At 40.9% G+C, this 23,518-nt stretch overlaps 1 protein-coding gene across 2 annotated transcripts in view; it reads left to right on the top strand.

The window, feature by feature from the left end:
* LOC149130271 (protein ST7 homolog) overlaps positions 1-19,388 on the top strand; it is a 29,889-nt gene extending 10,501 nt beyond the window's left edge. For both annotated transcript variants that reach the window (XM_089345584.1, XM_089345583.1), the window contains exons 6-15: positions 2,711-2,765; positions 3,734-3,833; positions 4,567-4,664; positions 5,469-5,583; positions 7,316-7,388; positions 8,103-8,205; positions 12,943-13,093; positions 14,502-14,594; positions 15,688-15,827; positions 17,445-19,388. In XM_089345584.1, the coding sequence (XP_089201710.1) occupies positions 2,711-2,765; positions 3,734-3,833; positions 4,567-4,664; positions 5,469-5,583; positions 7,316-7,388; positions 8,103-8,205; positions 12,943-13,093; positions 14,502-14,594; positions 15,688-15,827; positions 17,445-17,540 (1,024 nt within the window). In that variant the 3' untranslated portion in view covers positions 17,541-19,388. The remainder of the gene's footprint in view (positions 1-2,710; positions 2,766-3,733; positions 3,834-4,566; positions 4,665-5,468; positions 5,584-7,315; positions 7,389-8,102; positions 8,206-12,942; positions 13,094-14,501; positions 14,595-15,687; positions 15,828-17,444) is intronic.
* The last annotated feature ends 4,130 nt before the right edge of the window (positions 19,389-23,518 follow it).

Genomic DNA, 23,518 nt, shown 5'->3' with positions numbered 1-23,518 from the left:
TGGGAGCATACATATTCTTGATACACTGCTTTACAGTCAGTTGCCTTTCCAGTTGTATACATATATGTACATATACAGATAAATGAATATGTTTTTAATTCATTCCAAGTCGTTGACTGGTTTCGTTTGATTAAGAACAAGAAATGGCACTAAGTTTATCCAGTTTGACATTTCTAGTTTCTATCAACCCAATCCGACTTAACAAGCTACTCTGGCTCACTCACAACAAAGCAGGTCTCACCAAGGATGAAATTAATGATGTGTTGGCCGCCAGGAAATCGATTATTAAATTCGATAACAAGCTATGGCCCTCCGTAAAGATACACCTGACAATTTTGATGTCACGATGAGAAGTTCTGATTCAGCACAAATCGCTGCTTTGGTCCGTATATATTCTCTTTCTGAAATGGCTGACCAATTCCCAAACATCAATGGAGATCTATACCATGATGATTGTCTACTCTACCTTCAAAATGCTTCTAACCAAAAACTACAAAGGGTTAGGAGCAGCTTAGTTAAATTTTTCCGAAACATGGACTGAAGCATTGTTTTTGATGATGATATAACTAAAGCCAACTTTGTGGATATCACCCTTAACTTGCATAATGACTCATATTTCCCATACCACAAACCCTCAACTAATTTAAAATATATTATCTCTTTCAATTATCACTGAGACTATTACAAAGGGGCTTAAATAACGGTTATCTCCCTTAAGCTGCAGAAATACAATATTCGGTTTGGTTGTTCGAAATGAAATTAAAATCATTAATATCGTTACAACTTGATGTCATGTCCTAATTAATAGAGGTAGAATTAATGTCAACAGGGTTAATACAGGTAATTTTTTCTTTATAGCCTCCTTTAAGTAACATTAACAGATAATCTAGAAAGTCTAAGTGAAACTACCTTTGACATTATATCTACTAATGAATTTTTAAAAAAGACTTAGCAGTATTCCCTTCGTCATATACACAGTCATCACATTGTTAAAATGTCTTATTGATGGGTTTGGTTTCTTTCCCTGCTGAGAAGATTGCATTGTTTTACACCATTTCATTCTTTCTGGAACAATACCAATGTTGTCTTCAAGGCATATGTAGGAAGTAAAAAGAATTTGACTAACACCTGCGTTTAACTCCATTTATTTATTTATCTTTCTTATACAAAACATTTCACCTTAACCTGGAGTTTCTACCTTTATAAACAGGTTGTTACATTCTTGTTACTTGCGTGCATCTTTGCTACCCTGGTAACTGTTTATTTATTTTTTCTGTGTTATTTGCAAACACTGAAAAAACACACATACATACATACATATATATATATATATATATATATATATCATCATCATCGTTTAACGTCCGCTTTCCATGCTAGCATGGGTTATATATATATACATATATATATATATATATATATATATATATATATATATATATGTATGTGTGTATATATATGCATGTATACATAAATGTATGTTTATATATATGCATATATATTATATATATATATATTTCTATATTTATATATGTATGTATATATACATACACACACGCGCATGCACGCATACATGCACATACACATACATGTACACACACGTGCATGCACATACAAATGCAGTAAACACACATATACCTCCCCACACAACCCCTCGTTCACACGCACACATAAAATACACACGCACATGCATACACGCACATACACTCACGCCCAAACATATATACACCCGCAGTTTTGCTATCATTCCTATGACAACAGGTATTGTTTTAGTCTTCAGGTTCCACATTTTGCTAATTTCTATTTGAAGATCTTTATCCTCATCCTCCTCATCATCATCATCCTCATCCTCCTCATCATCCTCATCATCCTCATCCTCATCCTCCTCATCATCCTCATCCTCCTCCTCCTCATCCTCATCATCCTCCTCATCCTCATTCTCCTCCTCAACCTCCTCATCCTCCTCCTCCTCCTCCTCCTCCTCATCATCATCCTCATCCTCCTCATCATCCTCATCATCATCATCCTCATCCTCCTCATCATCCTCATCATCCTCATCCTCCTCCTCATCCTCCTCCTCATCCTCCTCCTCCTCCTCCTCCTCATCATCCTCCTCCTCCTCCTCATCATCCTCATCCTCCTCCTCCTCCTCCTCCTCCTCCTCATCCTCATCCTCCTCATCATCCTCATCATCCTCATCCTCATCATCCTCATCATCCTCATCCTCATCCTCCTCATCCTCCTCATTATCATCCTCATCATCCTCATCCTCCTCATCCTCATCCTCCTCCTCATCCTCCTCCTCATCCTCCTCCTCATCCTCCTCCTCATCCTCCTCATCCTCATCCTCCTCCTCCTCCTCCTCATCATCCTCATCCTCATCATCCTCATCCTCCTCCTCATCCTCCTCATCCTCCTCCTCATCCTCCTCCTCCTCCTCCTCCTCCTCCTCCTCCTCCTCATCCTCCTCCTCCTCCTCCTCCTCCTCCTCCTCCTCCTCACCCTCCTCATCCTCCTCCTCCTCCTCCTCCTCCTCCTCCTCCTCATCCTCCTCATCCTCCTCCAGTCTCCAACCAACTTATTGCTTTTACTCTATTTCTGATGATCTTCTCCCTCTGCTGCTTCATCAGTTTCTGCCCTATCTCTTACTCTTTCTCCCTCTCTTTCCAAAGCCAAGATCGAACTAATGTCTCTTTTATTCACTCTCCAGGTGTGCTACGTCCCTCATCTTGTTGGCTGAAGAGGAGTCACAGTCTGTTGCCGAGGTAACTGCCCTACCCACCTTTCTCTAAACTAAATCCCACCATCACCACCCCACAAATTTCAGGCCTTGTGCCCATAGTACAAAGGATTATTAGTTCATTCATTGTCGTTACGAGCCTCCTCTGTTGTGGGGGATCCCCCACCACAAGCTGGATCAGCAACGGAACACTTTACTGTGTTATGTTACTTAGATCCAATAACTGGTAAATACAATCCAAATTGAAAAGAAATCCCTCACTCTACCTATCTACCTATCTGCCTGTCTATATATCTATCTATCTATCTATCTATCTATCTATCTATCTATCTATCTATCTATCTATCTATATTTTTCCTTCCCCCTCCCAAAAAGAAAAGTTCTACATTGTATCTGTCCCATCTTTGTTGAGCCCTGTGTGGCTAATAAAAGAAATGTATCTATCTATCTATCTATCTATCTATCTATCTATCTATCTATCCATCTGCCTGTCTATCTATCTATCTATCTGTCTATCTGCCTATCTATCTATCTATCTATCTGTCTATCTATCTATCCATCTATCTGTCTATCTATCTATCCATCTATCCGTCTATCCATCTCTCCATCTGCCTATCTATCTATCTATCTATCTATCTATCCATCTGTGTATTTGTCGATCTTCCTCCATTGTCCTGGAACGTCACCCATAAAAACAAAAGAAAAAAATAATGTTCTCTTCTTCTAAACAAAAAAAAAAACCATATTTGAATTATAGAAATGAACAACCTGTTTGCACATTCGCAATATTATTTGACAATTTCAAAGACAAATGAAAGCGCGAAGAATAATAATAATAATAATGAATAAATAAAAATTTCTTTTTTCCAAAATTCTGGCAATCTCCTTTTCATCTCAATATACAATATCTGTACACCATTTCTAACACTCTGTACATATATATATATATGTCTGTATATGTTTATCTATGCACACATGTCTATATAATTTCAGGCTGAGAAACTATTCAAGCAAGCATACAAATATGCAGAGATCAGCTATAAAAAGTCACAACAGACATGTCAGCAGTCACTGATGCATGACACAGCACACAGTAAGTAGAGAGATGTGGAGTGTTGTGTGGCCTCGGGTCGAGTATGGCATTGGGTGGGTTGGGGTTAGGGTCCAAGTGGTGTGTGGAGGTAGGTGTAGTGTGGCACTCAGTGGAGTATAGAAGAGGTAATGTGCAGTGGTGAGGTCACTGTTATGCATCACTGGTAACATGTAACCCAGTACAAGTTGTTGCATGGTTGGGTGGTCACTGATGGTGGTGGTGGTGGTGTGCAGATTGTTACTGTTTCTTCTTCCATGCTGGCATGGGTTGGACGAGACTTTGTTGTTGAGTCAGTACTTCAGGTCCTCCTCACCCCTTCCTTTATTCCAACAGTCTGCACTCATTAAAACTGCTGATTGTATCTAATTAGTGAACCTGCGATGTTTGATTCATGTAAAATGATGTTGTCGTCGTTGCCGGTGACGTGTGTGTGTGTGTGTGTGTGTGTGTGTGTGTGTCTTATGCTCTTTGTGTAGGTGAGTGTAGGGGCTGACGAGTGGACTCCCTCAGCATTGTGGATCCCAACATCCAGATGGCTGAGCTGCTCAGTGTGGAATGACTTGCAGGAGCTTTATGTGATGTCATCAACAATGGATGGGGGGGGGGGGGGAACCAAACATGAGATGCTCATCTGAGTGAAATGGAAGTACGAAGCTCAAAGCAACGTTCTTCTCTTTCATATTCACACGTCCAGCATTGATGAAACCACCTTCTCTTATCTCTGTCTTTTCAGGAAGAGACACCAATGTTCTAGTTTACATCAAAAGACGGCTGGCCATGTGTGCACGGAAACTCGGCCGGACAAAGGAAGCTGTGAAAATGATGAGAGATGTAAGTGCCAATGATTTTTCAAGCATTCTTAAATTTTCTGCAATCTTCTGGGACTTTCTGGGATTTTCTGAAACTTTCTAGAACAATATGAGATTTCTCTGGACCCTCTTACATACAACACAGTGTTGGGGGCTGAGTGGGTGGGGCTGTATTTTTATTATCATCATTTACTGTTTGTTTTTCATGCTGGCATAGACTGGACAGTTTGACGGGACCTGGCAAAGACGGGAGCTGTACCAGGCTCCATTATCTGTTTTGACATGGTTTCTGTGCTTTGATGCCCTTCCTAACACCAATCACTTTACAAGGGGTACTGGGTGCTTTTGATGTGGCACCAACACTCGAGGACAGATTTGTGCCAGTTGAGAGATTAAAGATATAGAGATTATAGCTCTAATCTTGTGTATGAAAGCAGTAGATTGGCAGAATTGTTAAACCATCAGATATTGTTGTTGTTTTTTTTGGGTTATGGCCTATAGAGTCAAGATTTTATTTTTAAGAATTCAACTCTTGCAAAGAAATCAGTGAAATTTCACAGCTTATATTTCGTAGGTTGAGTTGACAACATAAACTTGTAATATTTGAAATATAGAGCTGAACAGTAATAACCAGCTTTTCCATGTTTTCAGTTTTTGTGGTGCAGTCCCCCCCCCCCTTTTTTTTGTTTTGGCAACACAGCTCCATTGCCTGTTTCAGCTTTTTTATTTTTCCTGTAACATGCTTCAACCCACCTTTGTGTGTTTTTTTTTTCCTCTTTCAATACAGTCCAATCAACTGCCTCCATCTTTATGAATCTCATTTCAGTTAATGAAAGAATTCCCAATGATGAACCTGTTCACAATTCATGAAAACCTCATAGAAGCTCTCCTAGAACTACAGGCTTACTCAGATGTACAAGCAGTATTAGCAAAATATGATGGTCAGTAAAATATTAACCCTACTACATGTTTATCTTAATTATCTTAACACCATCATCATCATAATTGTCATTTTCACATTTGTTGTATTCAGACTTAAGAGCAGGGATATAATTAACAATCTGGGGAGAAATAAATGTTGATAGGACTGGTCCCTGTTGTATACACAGCTTGTGTGTCCTACACTATGAAGGGGAAACGTTTCGTGGTAGATCTTCACACAATTATGAACTCTCTACATTTGATCTTGTATTGTGTGGCTTGAAAGAAACCTTGTTAGTCTGTGAAGGTTTTTCTGTTTTTTTTTGTTTTTTTTGTTGAAAGTAATGTGGTGAAGAAGGTGAAGAGAAGAGAGAGAACTCTGACAAAAGAAGGGCTAGAATGGGGTGAAGAGAATAAGAGTACAGAAACGAGAGAAATGATGTTGGGTTTATTGAGTCAGGTCTAGTAATAGAAGTAGATTGTATGTGTGTGTGTGTGTGTGTGTATGTATGTATATATAAAGATAGATAAAGCCAGTCTATGGGATTACCCTGAGTTTCTTATCCATAGAGTGCTTAGCTTTACAGGGTATCATCAGACCCCAAAACCTGTTGGCACATAGCCTCTGTAGTGAGTGGCCCCGTGACTATAGAGGCCATGCACCGACTGGTTTTAATCTCGTAGACTGGCCTTGTCTCTCTTTACAATATACTGCTCTATAACTTAGAGCATGCTTCTTTTTACAATTTATGTTTTACCGATAAACCAGACACACACATACATATGCACATTTATATAAATATACATACACACACACACACACACACACACATGTATATACATACATGCACACACACACACACACACACACACAGAGAAATACATACATACATGTGTGTGAGTGTGTACATATCTCTGTGTTTGTCTGTGTCCCACCCACAGACCCACTCCATCCTTGCTTCACAACACCAGAGACTGGCAGACTAAGCCCCAAACTTAAAAAGAAGTTGTGGGGATCGATTTTGCTTGAAGAAACCCTTTAAGGCACCGTGCCCCTGTGTAGCTGCTTTCGCAATGCCTGAAAGAAGTAAAAGACACACACACACATGCACGCGTGTGTAGCTTTGTGATAAAGCAGTTTGCTTTGGAACCAAATGATGAAGTAGTTTGTTTCAGCGAGCTGAGGTTCTTTCTTCTGAAAGTCCCAGGTTGAGAACAAAAACCCACAGGCACATTGAATCTGTGTGTGTGCGTGCGTGGGTGTCTGTTTCATTTCTACCCTTGGCACAAGGCCTGAAATTTTTGGTAGAGGGCCAGTCAATTTATATCAACCCCAGTACATAAACTGGTACTTAATTTATTGACCCTGAAAGGATGAAAGGCAAAGTCAACCTTGCTGAGATTTGAACTCAGAATGTAAAGACAGACGGAATACCACAGCATTTCGCCTGGCATGCTAACATTTCTGCTAGCTCGCCACTTTGTGTGAGTGTCTGTTGATATTTGTGCAGTGATTGAAAACGAAGCCACCATTCATTCAAGCTATGTCTCTTGTGTTCATTCTCTCTCTCTCACACACACACACACACGTATTTGACTTTATACACACCTTATGTCAATACATGTATTGACACACACACACACACGTATTTGACTTTATACACACCTTATGTCAATACATGTATTGACACACACACACACACACACATGTAGATATTTGATTTTATTCATACCCTATGTATATATTAACAGATATAAATCTTCCAAAGTCAGCTACAATATGTTACACAGCAGCATTACTAAAAGCCCGAGCTGTAGCAGACAAGTAAGTAACCTTTTTAACTTGTTGTTGTTGTTGTTGTGTCAGAGCTAAACTAGATTGAAAGACATTCCAGCTATGACCATCCTGTGTGACTTTTAAACTGTCTAGAACTATGTTATCAACTGTATCTTTCCTCCATTGAAGTTTCAGAAAGGATTTAGCTGTGATTACTAAGCCAGTCGAGTGACCCCTTACAGGCTATCAGTGGTTAAGTACAGCCTTCCCTCAATCACTTGAGTGACTCGGCCAAGTTTTCTTCATTGGTCGAGTGCAACAAAGTTGATGTTTTGGCTGACTGAGTTGAGTATGAAACTTTCCTTAGTGACTTGAGTGACTGAGATGAGTGCAGGCGTCTCTCATTGGCTGCACCAAACCAATGGAGGCAAGAGTAAAATTTATTGATGGAAAGCCTTCCAACGATGCCAGCCACCTTTTGAATTTCACTCAAATACTAGAAGTACAAACTTTGAGGATTTAGTGAAAGCAAACATTTTCAAATACTTTCTAGTTTGATCAAATCTTCTTCTCTCACTGGCCACATTTCACACCTGCCTTTCTCTCTGATTACATTGCACATTTCTCAGTGATCTAATCGGGAAGGAGTGTTCACCCAACAGGTCATCCCAGCTCAAATCAATTCCCACCCAAAGCCGCCCAGTTTCTGTCTGGTCAATAAGGTTTTGTGGCTGTTTATTTTGTTATTGATTTTCTTTACAGATTTTCCCCAGATGTTGCTTCTAAAAGAGGTCTCAGCTCAGCAGAGATGTCAGCTGTTGAAGCCATTCACAGAGCTGTGGAATTTAATCCTCATGCACCTAAGGTAAGATGACACTCTATGTGTGTATGTGTGAATATATATATGTGTGTATGTACATACACACACACACACACAAGTGGAAGTCAAAATTATCCTGTACTTTTGCTACGACATATCTTTATTATTGTCACACTGCCTTATGCGCATGCTTGCTTCTAGTTGGTACTATTAAGCTCACGTAAATGAAGTTTGAGCCTGATCGTACCACATAAGCATGGCCACTCCACAAGCCATGTGCACCAAAGAAGAACAAAGAGCAGTGATCCAGTTTCTCTGGTCGGAAGGTGTGTCAGGTGCTGGAATTCAAAGTGAGGTTTTAGCACAACATCGGGACAGTGAACTACCATGTAGAAGTGTATGTGTGGGGGTGGATTGAGAAATTTAGTTGTGATTGGAAAGGCGTGACGCACAAAGAGGGAGCAGAATGCCCATCAATCTTCACTACTGATGAGAAGATTCAGCAAGCTCGAGAGATGCTAATGATGAACTGGCTCACCATTAATCATCTCTTGGATCACTGCTCTTTGTTCTTCTTTGGTGCACATCGCTAGGGGAGCAGCCATGCTTACACTGTAAAACCAGAAAGAAAAATGGCACGATCTGGCTCCAACTTGGATCATGTCACCACAATAGCACCAACTACAAGCATGCATGCGCAGAAAGCCGTGTGACAATAATAAAGATATTTTATGGCGAAAGTGCAGAAAATTTTTGACTTCCCCTCTTGTATAGGAGTGGCTGTGTGGTAAGTAGCTTGCTCACTAATGACATGGTTCCAGGTTCAGTCCCACTGCATGGCATCTTGGGCAAGTGTCTTCTACTATAGCCTCGGGCTAACCAAAGCCTTGAGTGGATTTGGTAGACGGAAACTGAAAGAACCCTGCTGTATATATATATATATATATATATATATATACACACAAACAACTGTAGCGTGGAAGGTGTTTATAAGCCATTTAAGAAACACAAGAACCATTATATTCACTTCAACATTTAAATATAATTTCCAAAAATATTTTCGTTGCTTTGAGACTGCAACCTGTTCGCTGACAAAATTCCGTGCTGCATCTGAGAAAGTAACAGTTCATGATATATATGTACGTATGTGTGTGTGTGTATGCATATGTGTACTTGCATATGCATGTGTGCATGCCTATACGCATGTATGTATGTATGTATGTAAGTGTGTACGTGAGTATTTAGGTAAGTGTGTAGACGTGTCTGTGTATGTGTACATGTGAACGTATGTTTATGTACTGATATGTGTGAGTTCAAGTTGTATACACGACTTAATTTGTTAACTGTTTTATATATATATATATATATATATATATATATATATATATAAAACTTTTATAAGTAATATTCTAAAAGAATATGTAACTGAACTTATATTGAGTGCCCTATTATTTTGAGCAAATAAATATATATATATGTGTGTTTATCATCATCATCATCATCATCGTTTAACGTCCGCTTTCCATGCTAGCATGGGTTGGACGATTTGACTGAGGACTGGTGAAACCGGATGGCAACACCAGGCTCCAGTCTGATTTGGCAGAGTTTCTACAGCTGGATGCCCTTCCTAACGCCAACCACTCAGAGAGTGTAGTGGGTGCTTTTACGTGTCACCCGCACGAAAACGGCCACGCTCGAAATGGTGTCTTTTATGTGCCACCCGCACAAGCCAGTCCAGGGGCACTGGCAACGATCTCGCTCGAAAATCCTACAGGAGCCAGTCAGGCGGTACTGGCAACGGCCACGCTCAAAATGGTGCATCTCATGTGCCACCCGCACAAGAACCAGTCCAGGGGCACTGGCAACGATCTTACTTGGCTTGCCGGGTCTTCTCACGCACAGCCCATTTCCAAAGGTCTCGGTCCGTAGTCATCGCCTCGGTGAGGCCCAATGTACGAAGGTCTTGCCTCACCACCTCAGCCCAGGTCTTCCTGGGCCTACCTCTTCCACGGGTTCCCTCAACTGTTAGGGTGTGGCACTTTTTCACGCAGCTATCCTCCTCCATTCTCACCACATGTCCATACCAGCGCAATCGTCTCTCTTGCACGCCACAACTGATGCTTCTAATGTTCAGCTTTTCTCTCAAGATACTTACACTCTGACGGGTATTCACATTGACATTACACATCCAACGGAGCATACTGGCTTCATTCCTTGCGAGCTTACGTATGTCCTCAGCAGTTACAGCCCATGTTTCACTGCCATGTAGCATGGTTGTTCGTACGCATGCGTCATACAGTCTGCCTTTTACTCTGAGTGAGAGTCCCTTTGTCGCCAGCAGGGGTAAGAGCTCTCTAAACTTTGCCCAGGCTATTCTTATTCTAGCAGCTACACTTTCAGCGCACCCACCCCCACTACTAACTTGGTCGCCCAGATAGCGGAAGCTATCGACTACCTCTAGTTTTTCACCCTGGAATGAGATAGAAGTTGTTTCCTGTTTGTTTGCAGTCTTTATTGCACCTGAACATCTGCCACAAACAAAAACTAACTTGCTAGTTAACCTGCCTTTGATGTTGCTGCACCTCTTATGTGTCCATAGCTTGCACCGGGTACATCTTATAGAGTTACTACCTACTCCTTTTCTACATACTGAGCAGGGCCATCTACCTGAAGGGGTTTGTGTTTTATCTACCTTCCTACTTATTAGGATTTTGGTTTTAGCTAGGTTGACTCTAAGGCCCTTCAGTTCTAGACCTTGCTTCCACACCTGAAACTTCTCCTCTAGTTCTGATAGTGACTCCGCAATTAGGGCAAGGTCATCAGCATAGAGGAGCTCCCAGGGGCAACCTGTCTTGAACTCCTCTGTGATTGCCTGGAGGACTATGGTAAATAATAGGGGGCTGAGGACGGAACCTTGGTGGACCCCTACCTCTACCCGGAATTCATTGCTGTACTCATTTCCAACCCTCACCTTACTGGCCGCATCTCTGTACATGGCTCGCACAGCTCTCACTAGCCATTCTTCTATCCCAAGTTTCCTCATTGACCACCAGATAAGGGATCGGGGGACCCTGTCAAAGGCTTTCTCCATGTCAACGAAAGCCAGGTACAGAGGTTTATCCTTGGCTAGGTATTTCTCTTGCAACTGTCTCACTAGAAATAAGGCATCAGTAGTGCTTTTACCTGGCACGAACCCAAACTGCATCTCATCTAAATTGATTCGCTCCCTAATTAGTTGGGCTATGACCCTCTCTGTAACTTTCATAACCTGATCTAACAGCTTGATGCCTCTGTAATTATTTGTATCTAAAGCGTCCCCTTTACCTTTGTAGCAGTTGACTATGATGCTGCTACACCAGTCATAGGGTATGACTCCTATGTATGTGTGTGTGTGCATCTATGTATGTGTATATGTGTATATATATATATATATATATATGTGTGTGCTTGTATATATGTATAAGCATGGTTATATGTGTATATATGTATCTAAGACGTTGTATCCATTCAGCGTTAGACGGTGGTGAGAGGGACAAATGCACACACACACACATATATGTGTGTGTCTATGTATGTGTGTGTGTGCATCTATGTATGTGTATATGTGTATATATATATATATATATATATGTGTGTGTGTGTGTGTGTGTGTGTGTGTGTGTTTATATTATTAATAAATTCATAAACTTATCAATATTCTCAGGAAATCAATATTTAATATTTCGAAAGATATATGTCGAATATGACATGGTAATATAATAAATTTAAAATTTAAGATATAAATATACGAAATATAAATATGTATAAAAATATGAATGTAGACAAAGATACATGTGAATATAAATGCGTATAAAAATTAATGCGTATAAAAATTAATGCGTAATTAAGCGTGAATATTGTAATGTCTAAAACATAAAAAAACCCCTAAAATTTAAAGAATTAAACATCTGACGATCGTTTCGCGGATATTACTATAATCACAATGGGATCAAAAGATCAGCATACTATCAGTAATTCCGCATTTATATTCACATGTATCTTTGTCTACATTCATATTTTTATACATATTTATATTTATGTTTCGTATATTTATATTTAAAATTTAAAATTTATTATATTACCATGTCATATTGGACATATATCGTTCGAAATATTAAATATTGATTTCCTGAGAATATTATTGATAAGTTTATGAATTTATTAATAATATAAACACACACACACACACACACACACACACACACATATATATATATATATATATATACACATATACACATACATAGATGCACACACACACATACATAGACACACACATATATGTGTGTGTGTGTGCATTTGCCCCTCTCACCACCGTCTAACGCTGAATGGATACAACGTCTTAGATACATATATACACATATAACCATGCTTATACATATATACAAGCACACACAATCATATAGACACTCACACACACTCACAAATATACGTATAAAGTATAGACACACGTACGCTTGAAGGACAAAGGTTGGAATTCACATTACGCCCATTGATGATATTGTGATGCATATGGCTGTAGTCATTTGTTGCTAAGGTGTAGAGGTCATGTTTGGAGTGTCAGTGGGAACATAAATTCACATGTGGTCCCCAATCACATGCATACACACTTTGGGATATTGTGAACCATGTGTGTGTATGGGCAGATTTGTATGTGTATGTGCACGTGTGAATTCTTATATTCTATGTCCCCTATATGTCCAGATAGTCTCACCTGCTTTCTTATCTTCTCTTATATTTCAGTACCTGCTGGAGATGAAAAGCCTCATACTACCTCCTGAACACATCCTGAAGAGAGGTGACAGCGAGGCCATAGCCTATGCCTTCTTTCACCTACCACATTGGAAACGGGTTGATGGTGCCCTCAACCTCTTACACTGCACATGGGAGGGCAGTAAGTATTGTTGTTGTTGTTGTTTTTAGGGTTGTGGTGGTGAGGTTCAGGGGGTCGCGTGATGACCTGCTGGGCTACATTTCACGCTACATTAATAGCACCACTTACCCACACAACTCTCAAAGAGAATGGACCATATTACACCACACCACCACCACCACTAGATCACACACTGCACCCCACATCCTCACCACTACACCTACCCTACATTGTCCTTCTCAAAATAATCAACCACATCATCAAAATCTTAAAGCTACAAGAGTCATTAAAAACTTTAATCATTTAACATCCATTGTCCATGTTGGTATGGGTTGGACAGTTTGACCGGGGCTACACCAGGTTCCAATCTGATTTGGCAGGGTTCTCTACAGCTGGATGCCCTACCTAACACCAACCACTCCAAAAGTGTAACGGGAGCTTGTATGTGCCACCGGCATGGGTGCCATTTGCATGACACCAGTATCTGCCATGACAGCGATTTTACTTGGCCTGATGGGTCTTCTTCTCAGGTACGACATAATGCCAAAGGTGTTGGTCATTACCTCCATTAGGCCAACACTCAAAAGGAGCTTCTCATGTGCCACCAACAGCATCAGCCACTTTGCCTCCGCAAGGCCCAATGCTTGAAAGGTGCTTTTTATGTGCCACCGGCACAGGAGGTGCCGGTTACATGACATCAACATCACGCTTTACATTGAAATTGTAGTTGCGGTTGATGCTGGTGTCGCGTAACTGGCACATGAACGGCACCTTCTGAACACCGGGCTTCACAGAGGCAATGACGAACGACCAAGACCTTGGCATTATGTTGTGCTTGAGAAGAAAAAGATCTGTGAAACCGATTAAAATTGCATTTGTGGCAGAGACTGGTGCCACACAAATGGCACCTGTGCCGGTGGCATGTAAAAGCACCCATCACACTCTGGAAGTGGTTGGCATTAGTAAAGGCATCCAGCCATAGAAACCATGCCAAATCAGACTGGAGCCTGGTCCAGCCTTCCAGCCCAGGTTAAATCACCTAACCCATGCCAGCATGGACAAAGGACATTAAATGACGATGATAATGATGATTTCACTGAGTAATCTGAATAGAAAAGGGTTATACATACATATATATATATATATATGTACATATCTCCCTTTAGCATTTAAGCCAGCCATATCTGGGTCCCTAATATTGAACCTGTTTTTTTGTCCAAGCTAGCCAGATCAGCCTTCTCACACTTACCATGCAATGTCATTTTAAAACTAAACAATCACATCATTGAAAACTGAAAGCTATGAGATAATCCAGGATTAATTCAAAACGGGAAATAAATAAGGATTAGATTTGACAGAGTAATCCCTGAATGCTGAAAGGGTCAATCCATTCTGTAATAACAGCTGTTTCTCTTTTCTTTCTCCACAGCTTTCCGTATGATCCCTTATCCTTTGGAGAAGGGTCACCTTTTTTATCCCTACCCCACCTGTACAGAAAGCATCGATAGAGAACTTTTACCATGTAAGTACCTCTGCTAAATTCTTCTTCCTAGCATCATCAAATTATTGACAAAATAACCGGTTGAGCATCAGACAAAATATCCTGTAGTGTTTTATTATGGCTCTTTACATCCATCCATCTTCTTGACCACTACTCCTGAGGGGATTGTTGAGGTAAGAGGCCTCAGGCCCCTCCTCCATAGGGTCCTATGAGAAGTATCCAAGTCTCCTGCCAGTTGTAGGGTTGGAGTCCTTAGACCCCTCCTCCATAGGGTCCTATCAGAAGCAAACATCTTTATACTTTCTGGCTGGATTCCCAAGAATGACCACCTGAGACTATGGATATTGTACAACCATTTCTTTCTTGTTCCACCCCAGGACTCCTGCTGGCTCACTCTGCTTTGGGCAAGTGTCTTCTACTATAGCCTTGGGCCGACCAAAGCCTTGTGATTGGATTTGGTAGACAGAAACTGAAAGAAGTCCGTCGTATATATGTGTATATATATATATGTGTGTGTGTATATATATGTGTATATATATATATATATATATATATATATATATATATGTTTGTATGTCTGTGTTTGTTCCCCTCTCCCAACATCTTGACAATTGATGGTGGTGTGTTTACATCTCTGTAACTTAGTGGTTCGGCAAAAGGGACCAATAGAATAAGTACTAGGCTTACGAAAAATAATTCCTGGGGGTTGATTTCCTCAACTAAAGGTGGTGCTCCAGCTTGGCCGTTGTCAAATGACTGAAACAAGTTCTAAAATAAACGAATAAGATGGGGGGGGGGGGTAAAAAGGAAAGAAAATTCACAGTGACAATTGTACTTCTCAATGTTCTTCTGACCAGTGAAGACAATGTTTTGCCCTTTCTGCAGGGATCATCCTCAAACACTTTCAGTTTCTTTTTTTGATCATTGCAAGTGCCCCATACAATCACTGGTATCTAACCATCTTGAGATGCCACATCTTTTCAATTTCAATGAGCGAATTTTATATTTTCTGGGCTTATCAAATTCTTTTGCCGAGATATTATGGTCACAAGGTATGTATATGTCAATTAGTAAACAGACTTTATTGTTATTATTATTATTATTATTATTTCAGCCTTCCATGAGGTGTCTGTGTATCCCAAAAAGGAACTTCCATTCTTCATCCTCTTCACAGCCGGTCTCTGTTCCTTCACAGCACTCCTGGCACTCCTCACACACCAATACCCAGAACCCATGGGAACTGTTGCTAAAACGGTAAGTTCAAATTCCACCAAAATCGCCTTTGCCTTTCATCCTTTCAGGGTTGATGGAATAAGTACCAGTTATGCACTGGGGTCGATGTAATTGACTTACCTGCCTCCCCTGGAATTGCTGGTCTTGTGCTAAAGTTTGAAACGATCATTATTACTATAATTCTGTTTGTCATTCTGTTACTTAGCTTGTCTGTAATGCTTTCATGTGATCAGTTGAAGAGGGAGAGAGAAGCAGCCATGATATGATGCGGTTAAAAAAAGTTAGTTGATGAGGAGAGTTAGGAGTAAAATTTTAGCAGAGAGGTGATGTTTTGAGGCCAAAGAGAGGCAGAGAGAGGTGGTGGTGGTGGTGGTGGTGGAGGTGCTGGTGAATTGAAATATGTATTGGCTCTGACCCCTCACCTTGGCTCATATATTATCGATGATGTGGTTTTCAGAGTATACCATGTTGCATTAAATTGTGACCCCCTATATTTTACATCTAAAATTTTTTTTTTTTTTTTACTGTTTTTGTTTTCTGGATAGGAAATTGTGACCGTGTAAATTTTGAAATGTTTTTTTTTTTTTTTTTTTTCTGAATGGACAAAAGCAGAAAATAATTCTATGAGTGCTGTGTATTAAGTCTTGGACAAGTGTCATCTACTATAGTCTTGGGCCGACTAAAACCTTGTGAGTGGATTTGGTAGATGGAAACTGAAAGAAGCCCATTGTATATATGTATGTGTATATATATATATATATATATATATATGTTTGTGTGTGTGTTTTTCCCCAGAACATCACTTGACAACTGATGCTGGTGTGTTTACGTCCCCGTAACTTAGCGGTTCAGCAAAAGAGATCAATAGAATAAGTACTAGGCTTACAAAGAATAAGTCCTGGGGTCGATTTGCTCGACTAAAGGCGGCGCTCCAGCATGGCTGCAGCCAAATGACTGAAACAAGTAAAAGAGTAATTATTCATTGTATTCCGTCCAATTTCCTTTGCCTTCCAATGATTAGCAGATGAGAGACTATCTTCTGATACAGACACAACTCGGGTTATGCTTTCAGGTTTCTTGGAATAAAGCTTTCAGAAATAACCCAATAAGTCTACCATTAATTCTGTGAAATATTCCCAATAATTAATGCGATGGAGGCAGTGAGATGGCAGCACCGTTAGTACGCCAGGCAAAATACTGAGCAGCATTTTGTTCATCTTTACATTCTGTGTTCAACTTTGCCTTTCATCCTTTTGAGGTTGATGAAATAAGTACCAGTTGCATACTGAGGTCAATGTGATCGACCGTCCCCCGTCCCCACAAAATCCAGGCCTTGTGCTTACACTAGAAATTATTATTATTATTAAGGTGTTAAACTGGCAGAATTGTTAGCACGCTAGACGAAATGCTTTGTGGTGTTTTGCCTGTCGCTATGTTCTGAGTTCAAATTCCACCGAGGCTGACATAGCTTTTCATCCCTTTGGAGTTGATAAATTAAGTACCAGTTGCAAACTGGGGTCGATGTACTCGATTATTTCCCCCCCCCCCCCAAAAAAAAATTGTAGGCCTTGTGCCTATAACAGAAATGATTATTTTTACTCTGATTATATTTGTGTTCTCTCTCTTTATTCTGCTCAGGTCCTGGGTTGGATGTATCTTCCAATCAGCTGCCTCATAGAAAACCTCGAAGCCATACTACCATCAAACCTCTTACATCAGCTCTCCAGGATCTAATCTCTGCTCGACCACACTGAAACCTCACCTCACATCACCAAACATCAAACATCATCGTGGTCCCTTCAAACCACCACTTCCTATCCCAAGACTACCATCACCCGCTCTCACTCTCTCTCTCTGTCTCAGTCTCCCTCCCTCTATCAACCTCCCCCCACAACTTTGCCACATACATAAACACACACACAACTACTAAACTGTGATGACACAGCCCCTCCCCTCTCCGAAAGTCTCCCCTCCCCTCTACCGCCACTTGCACCAACATACAACACCCAATATCCATCAAGATGAGCTATACAGTCACCTAAACTGTAAAGAACAACAGCCAAATCTCCCTCAAATCACACCCTACTCTCTTATCTATGTATATATGTATGTATGAGACAATGAGGGAGGCCTCTACATGGTAGCCAGACCTGCTAGAAATAGCAACTAAATCTCCCTCAAATCACACCCTACTCTCTTGTCTATGTATATATGTATGTATGAGCCAATGAGGGAGGCCTCTACATGGTAGCTAGACCTGCTAGAAATAGCAACCAAATCTCCCTCAAATCACACCCTACTCTCTTATCTATGTATATATGTATGTATGAGCCAATGAGGGAGGCCTCTACATGGTAGCTGGACTTGCTAGAAATAGCAGCCAAATCTCCCTCAAATCACACCCTACTCTCTTATCTGGATATATGTATGTATGAGCCAATGAAGGAGGCCTCTACATGGTAGCTAGACCTGCTAGAAATAGCAACCAAATCTCCCTCAAATCACACCCTACTCTCTTATCATCATCATCATCATCGTTTAACGTCCGCTTTCCATGCTAGCATGGGTTGGACGATTTGACTGAGGACTGGTGAAACCGGATGGCAACACCAGGCTCCAATCTAATTTGGCAGAGTTTCTACAGCTGGATGCCCTTCCTAACGCCAACCACTCAGAGAGTGTAGTGGGTGCTTTTACGTGTCACCCGCACGAAAACGGCCACGCTCGAAATGGTGTCTTTTATGTGCCACCCGCACAAGCCAGTCCAGGGGCACTGGCAACGATCTCGCTCGAAAATCCTACGGGAGCCAGTCAGGCGGTACTGGCAACGGCCACGCTCAAAATGGTGCATCTCATGTGCCACCCGCACAAGAACCAGTCCAGGGGCACTGGCAACGATCTTACTTGGCTTGCCGGGTCTTCTCACGCACAGCCCATTTCCAAAGGTCTCGGTCCGTAGTCATCGCCTCGGTGAGGCCCAATGTACGAAGGTCTTGCCTCACCACCTCAGCCCAGGTCTTCCTGGGCCTACCTCTTCCACGGGTTCCCTCAACTGTTAGGGTGTGGCACTTTTTCACGCAGCTATCCTCATCTATTCTCACCACATGTCCATACCAGCGCAATCGTCTCTCTTGCACACCACAACTGATGCTTCTATCTATGTATACATGTATGAGCCAATGAGGGAGGCCTCTACATGGTAGCTAGACCTGCTAGAAATAGCAACCAAATCTCCTTCAAATCACACCCTACTCTCTTATCTATGTATATATGTATGAGCCAATGAGGGAGGCCTCTACATGGTAGCTGGACCTGCTAGAAATAGCAACCAAATCTCCCTCAAATCACACTCTACTGTCTTATCTCTGTATGTATGAGCCAATGAGGGACACCTCTACATGGTAGTTACACTTGTTAGAAACAGCAGTCAAATCTCCTTCATATCACACCCGTTCCATCCATCCAACCTACCAGCTCCTTTACCCACCCTCTCCACACCCCTGCAATATGGACTCTTGGCTATTTTGCCGTTTGAACTCTTCATCCGACCTTTGCTACTTAAATATAAACGTTTTAACTCAACCTGTTGTCTGTGTTTGTTTTATTTATTCCCTTTTACTGGTACAATTAAGGGGGCTGAAATGAAAACAGGGGAAATTTTATCATGTAGTACTATTGTTTACTATTATAAGCAATACTGCTATATTGTATAAAGTTAAAGTTAAGGGTCATTCAGAGGATTATTAAGAAGAATAATTATAACAAAAGGATGAAATGTTTTATAAACTTTTACCACAATAGAGGGAGGAAAAGAAAATTATCCAGAAATAGTTATTAGATTTATACATGTTACGAAACTTAAATACTAACTAATTAGATCATCATCATCATCATCGTTTAACGTCCACTTTCCATGCTAGCATGGGTTGGACGATTTGACTGAGGACTGGTAAAACCGGATGGCAACACCAGGCTCCAATCTAATTTGGCAGAGTTTCTACAGCTGGATGCCCTTCCTAACGCCAACCACTCCGACAGTGTAGTGGGTGCTTTTACGTGTCACCCGCACGAAGGCCAGTCAGGTGGTACTGGCAACGGCCACTCTCAAAATGGTGTCTTTTATGTGCCACCCGCACAAGAGCCAGACCAGGGGCACTGGCAACGATCTCACTTGGCTTGCCGGGTCTTCTCACGCACAGCACATTTCCAAAGGTCTCGGTCAGTAGTCATCGCCTCGCTGAGGCCCAATGTTCGAAGGTCTTGCCTCACCACCTCAGCCCAGGTCTTCATCTTCCATGGATTCCCTCATCTGTTAGGGTGTGGAACCTTTTCACGCAGCTATCCTCATCCATCCTCACCACATGTCCATACCAGCGCAATCGTCTCTCTTGCACACCACAACTGATGCTTCTACTGTTCAGCTTTTCTCTCAAAATACTTACACTCTGACGGGTATGCACACTGACATTACACATCCAACGGAGCATACTGGCTTCATTCCTTGCGAGCTTACGCATGTCCTCAGCAGTCACAGCCCATGTTTCACTGCCATGTAGCATGGCTGTTCGTACACATGCGTCATACAGTCTGCCTTTTACTCTGAGTGAGAGTCCCTTTGTCGCCAGCAGGGGTAAGAGCTCTCTAAACTTTGCCCAGGCTATTCTTATTCTAGCAGCTACACTTTCAGCGCACCCACCCCCACTACTAACTTGGTCACCCAGATAGTGGAAGCTATCGACTACCTCTAGTTTTTCACCCTGGAATGAGATAGAAGTTGTTTCCTGTTTGTTTACAGTGTTTATTGCACCTGAACATCTGCCACATACAAAAGCTAACTTCCTAGTTAACCTGCCTTTGATATTGCTGCACCTCTTATGTGTCCATAGCTTGCACCGGGTACATCTTATAGAGTTACTACCTACTCCTTTTCTACATACTGAGCAGGGCCATCTACCTGAAGGGGTTTGTGTTTTATCTACCTTCCTACTTATTAGGATTTTGGTTTTAGCTAGGTTGACTCTAAAGCCCTTCGATTCTAGTCCTTGCTTCCACACCTGAAACTTCTCTAGTTCTGAAAGTGACTCCGCAATTAGTGCAAGGTCATCAGCATAGAGGAGCTCCCAGGGGCAATCTGTCTTGAACTCCTCTGTGATTGCCTGGAGGACTATGATAAATAGGAAGGGGCTGAGGACGGACCCTTGGTGGACCCCTACCTCTACCCGGAATTCATTACTGTACTCATTTCCAACCTCACCTTACTGGCAGCATCTCTGTACATGGCTCGCACAGCTCTCACTAACCATTCTTCTATCCCAAGTTTCCTCATTGACCACCAGATAAGGGATCGGGGGACCCTGTCAAAGGCTTTCTCCATGTCAACGAAAGCCAGGTACAGAGGTTTATCCTTGGCTAGGTATTTCTCCTGCAGCTGTCTTACTAGAAATATGGCATCAGTGGTGCTTTTACCTGGCACGAACCCAAACTGCATCTCATCTAAATTGATTCACTCCCTAATTAGTTGGGCTATGACCCTCTCCGTAACTCTCATAACCTGATCTAACAGCTTGATGCCTCTGTAATTATTTGTATCTAAAGCATCACCTTTACCTTTGTAGCAGTTTACTATGGTGCTGCTTCACCAGTCATTGGGTATGACTCCTTCGTGTATCACCTGGTTCGTAATACGGGTGACTAGGCTGTAGCCAACACTGCCAGATATATATGGTAGTATTTAATAAAGGAGTACTGATGTAAAAGAACATGCTAAGGATCTATTTTAAAACGGGGGCACCAGTATTTTCTTAACGAAACACTTTGAAACTTGGGACACTGGTAGAATGTGTCATATAAAACATTTTTTACTCTTAGTCTTCTTAACAAAAAAAGGAATTCGCAAGTTATTCCTCGTTAAAGTTGTCGTATTTCTGTAATTTCAACCAATCACTGACGTCTATTCAGCTGAATAGAGTTACTGCTGGGCGGTCATAAAAATGTTATTCCCTGTGACATATTTCATCCGGTTTAATCGTAATTTATACGCATATATTGTTTATATAATAAATTACGCTGTGCGTATCTGTGTGTGTAACAATTTTAGAGTTAGGGTTAGGGTTACGGTTACGGTTAACAGTCTAGTTAGGGTTAGGGTTAGGGGATTAATACGATATACACCGTTACAGCGCTAACTGTTTTCAACTGAATAGACGTCAGTGATTAGTAGAAATTATCGAAATAAGACAATTTTTTACATGAAATAAATTCAAATACAAAAATATTTTTCTGTTCTATAACACAAAATAGATAAGTATACGAAGTTTGAAAGTCTTTCCGTACCAATAACACTACATAAAACAAAACATAAATGAAAACTGGTGCCCCCGTTTTAAAATAGATCCCATGCTAACTATATATTAATTTAATTATAATCTAAGCAGTTTATTTTAAGTATTGAATATACCAGTATTGTTATGTAAAAGTTAAGTATGAATTTATAGAGGTACAAAAATTAGATTTATTTTATAAATGAATAAATAACAGCTATTATAAAATAATAAAGAAATAAAATAATCAGGCAGGGCAGAACACCGTAGAAAAAGGAATAAAATAGCTCAAGCACGAACACTATGGTAAAGTATATGTAACTTATTAACCACAATAGAGAAGCACACATACACATGGACACACAAGCACACATATACACAGATACACACACACATCCATTGTCTCCTCCCACCACAACTTCAAAAGAAATTCACCGATAAACGTCCCCATTTTGTCTTCTTCTTCTTCCGTCTGTCATTCATTTTGGCAGACGACAAAGTCCTGCTGAATACAAAAATCCCGCCAAATAACACAGTTTTTCATTTTCTCTCTGGTTATTCATGCGTAGAAAATAACAGGTCTCGCATTTTAATCTTCAACAAGTACATCTCAAATTTATATAAGCACAGAAAAGCAATTACTTCTTCCTTATTTTCTTCCAATTTCTTCCAGGTTCATTTTCTGTCAAAGCAATTCTTAACGTATTAACACAGAATTCTCGCATCAATACAGCCGGGTGTGTTTTGAGGGAGATTTGGCTGCTATTTCTACCAGGTCTATCTATCATGTATATGTCTGAATTTTTATTTTTCATTCACAGATTTGTATTTCAAACATTTAACATAATCTTTTCTATAAATCAACTTATCAACACACACACATACACATGCGCAAGCACACACACATACACGCACACACACACACATGAACACACATACACGCACACATGAACACACATACATGCACACACATACACACACACACACACGAACACACACACACACACACACACACACACGTCCATGTTGTCTCTCTACGGTGCACATTGGGATTAGACACTGAGGGAAAATGGCTGTAACTTTTTTAGTTTTTAATTTTGGCAATTTTCGCTTTCGATAATGTGTTCTCCATATCACGGTCATGCGATTCCCCCTTTTACTCTTTTACTTGTTTCAGTCTTTTGACTGTGGCCATGCTGAAGCACCGCCTTTAGTCGAGCAAATCGACCCCAGGACTTATTCTTTGGAAGCCTAGTACTTATTCTATCAGTCTCTTTTGCCGAACCGCTAAGTTTCGGGGACCTAAGCACACCACCAGCGGTTGTCAAGTGATGTTGGGGGGACAAACACAGACACACATATACATATATATATATACATATATACGACAGG

Source organism: Octopus bimaculoides, chromosome 29, assembly GCF_046866305.1.
Source record: "Octopus bimaculoides isolate indiv1 chromosome 29, ASM4686630v1, whole genome shotgun sequence".
Classification (NCBI taxonomy): Eukaryota; Metazoa; Mollusca; class Cephalopoda; order Octopoda; family Octopodidae; genus Octopus; species Octopus bimaculoides.
The sequence above is the reverse complement of the archived record's forward strand: the minus strand, read 5'-3'. Positions and strand labels throughout refer to the sequence as shown.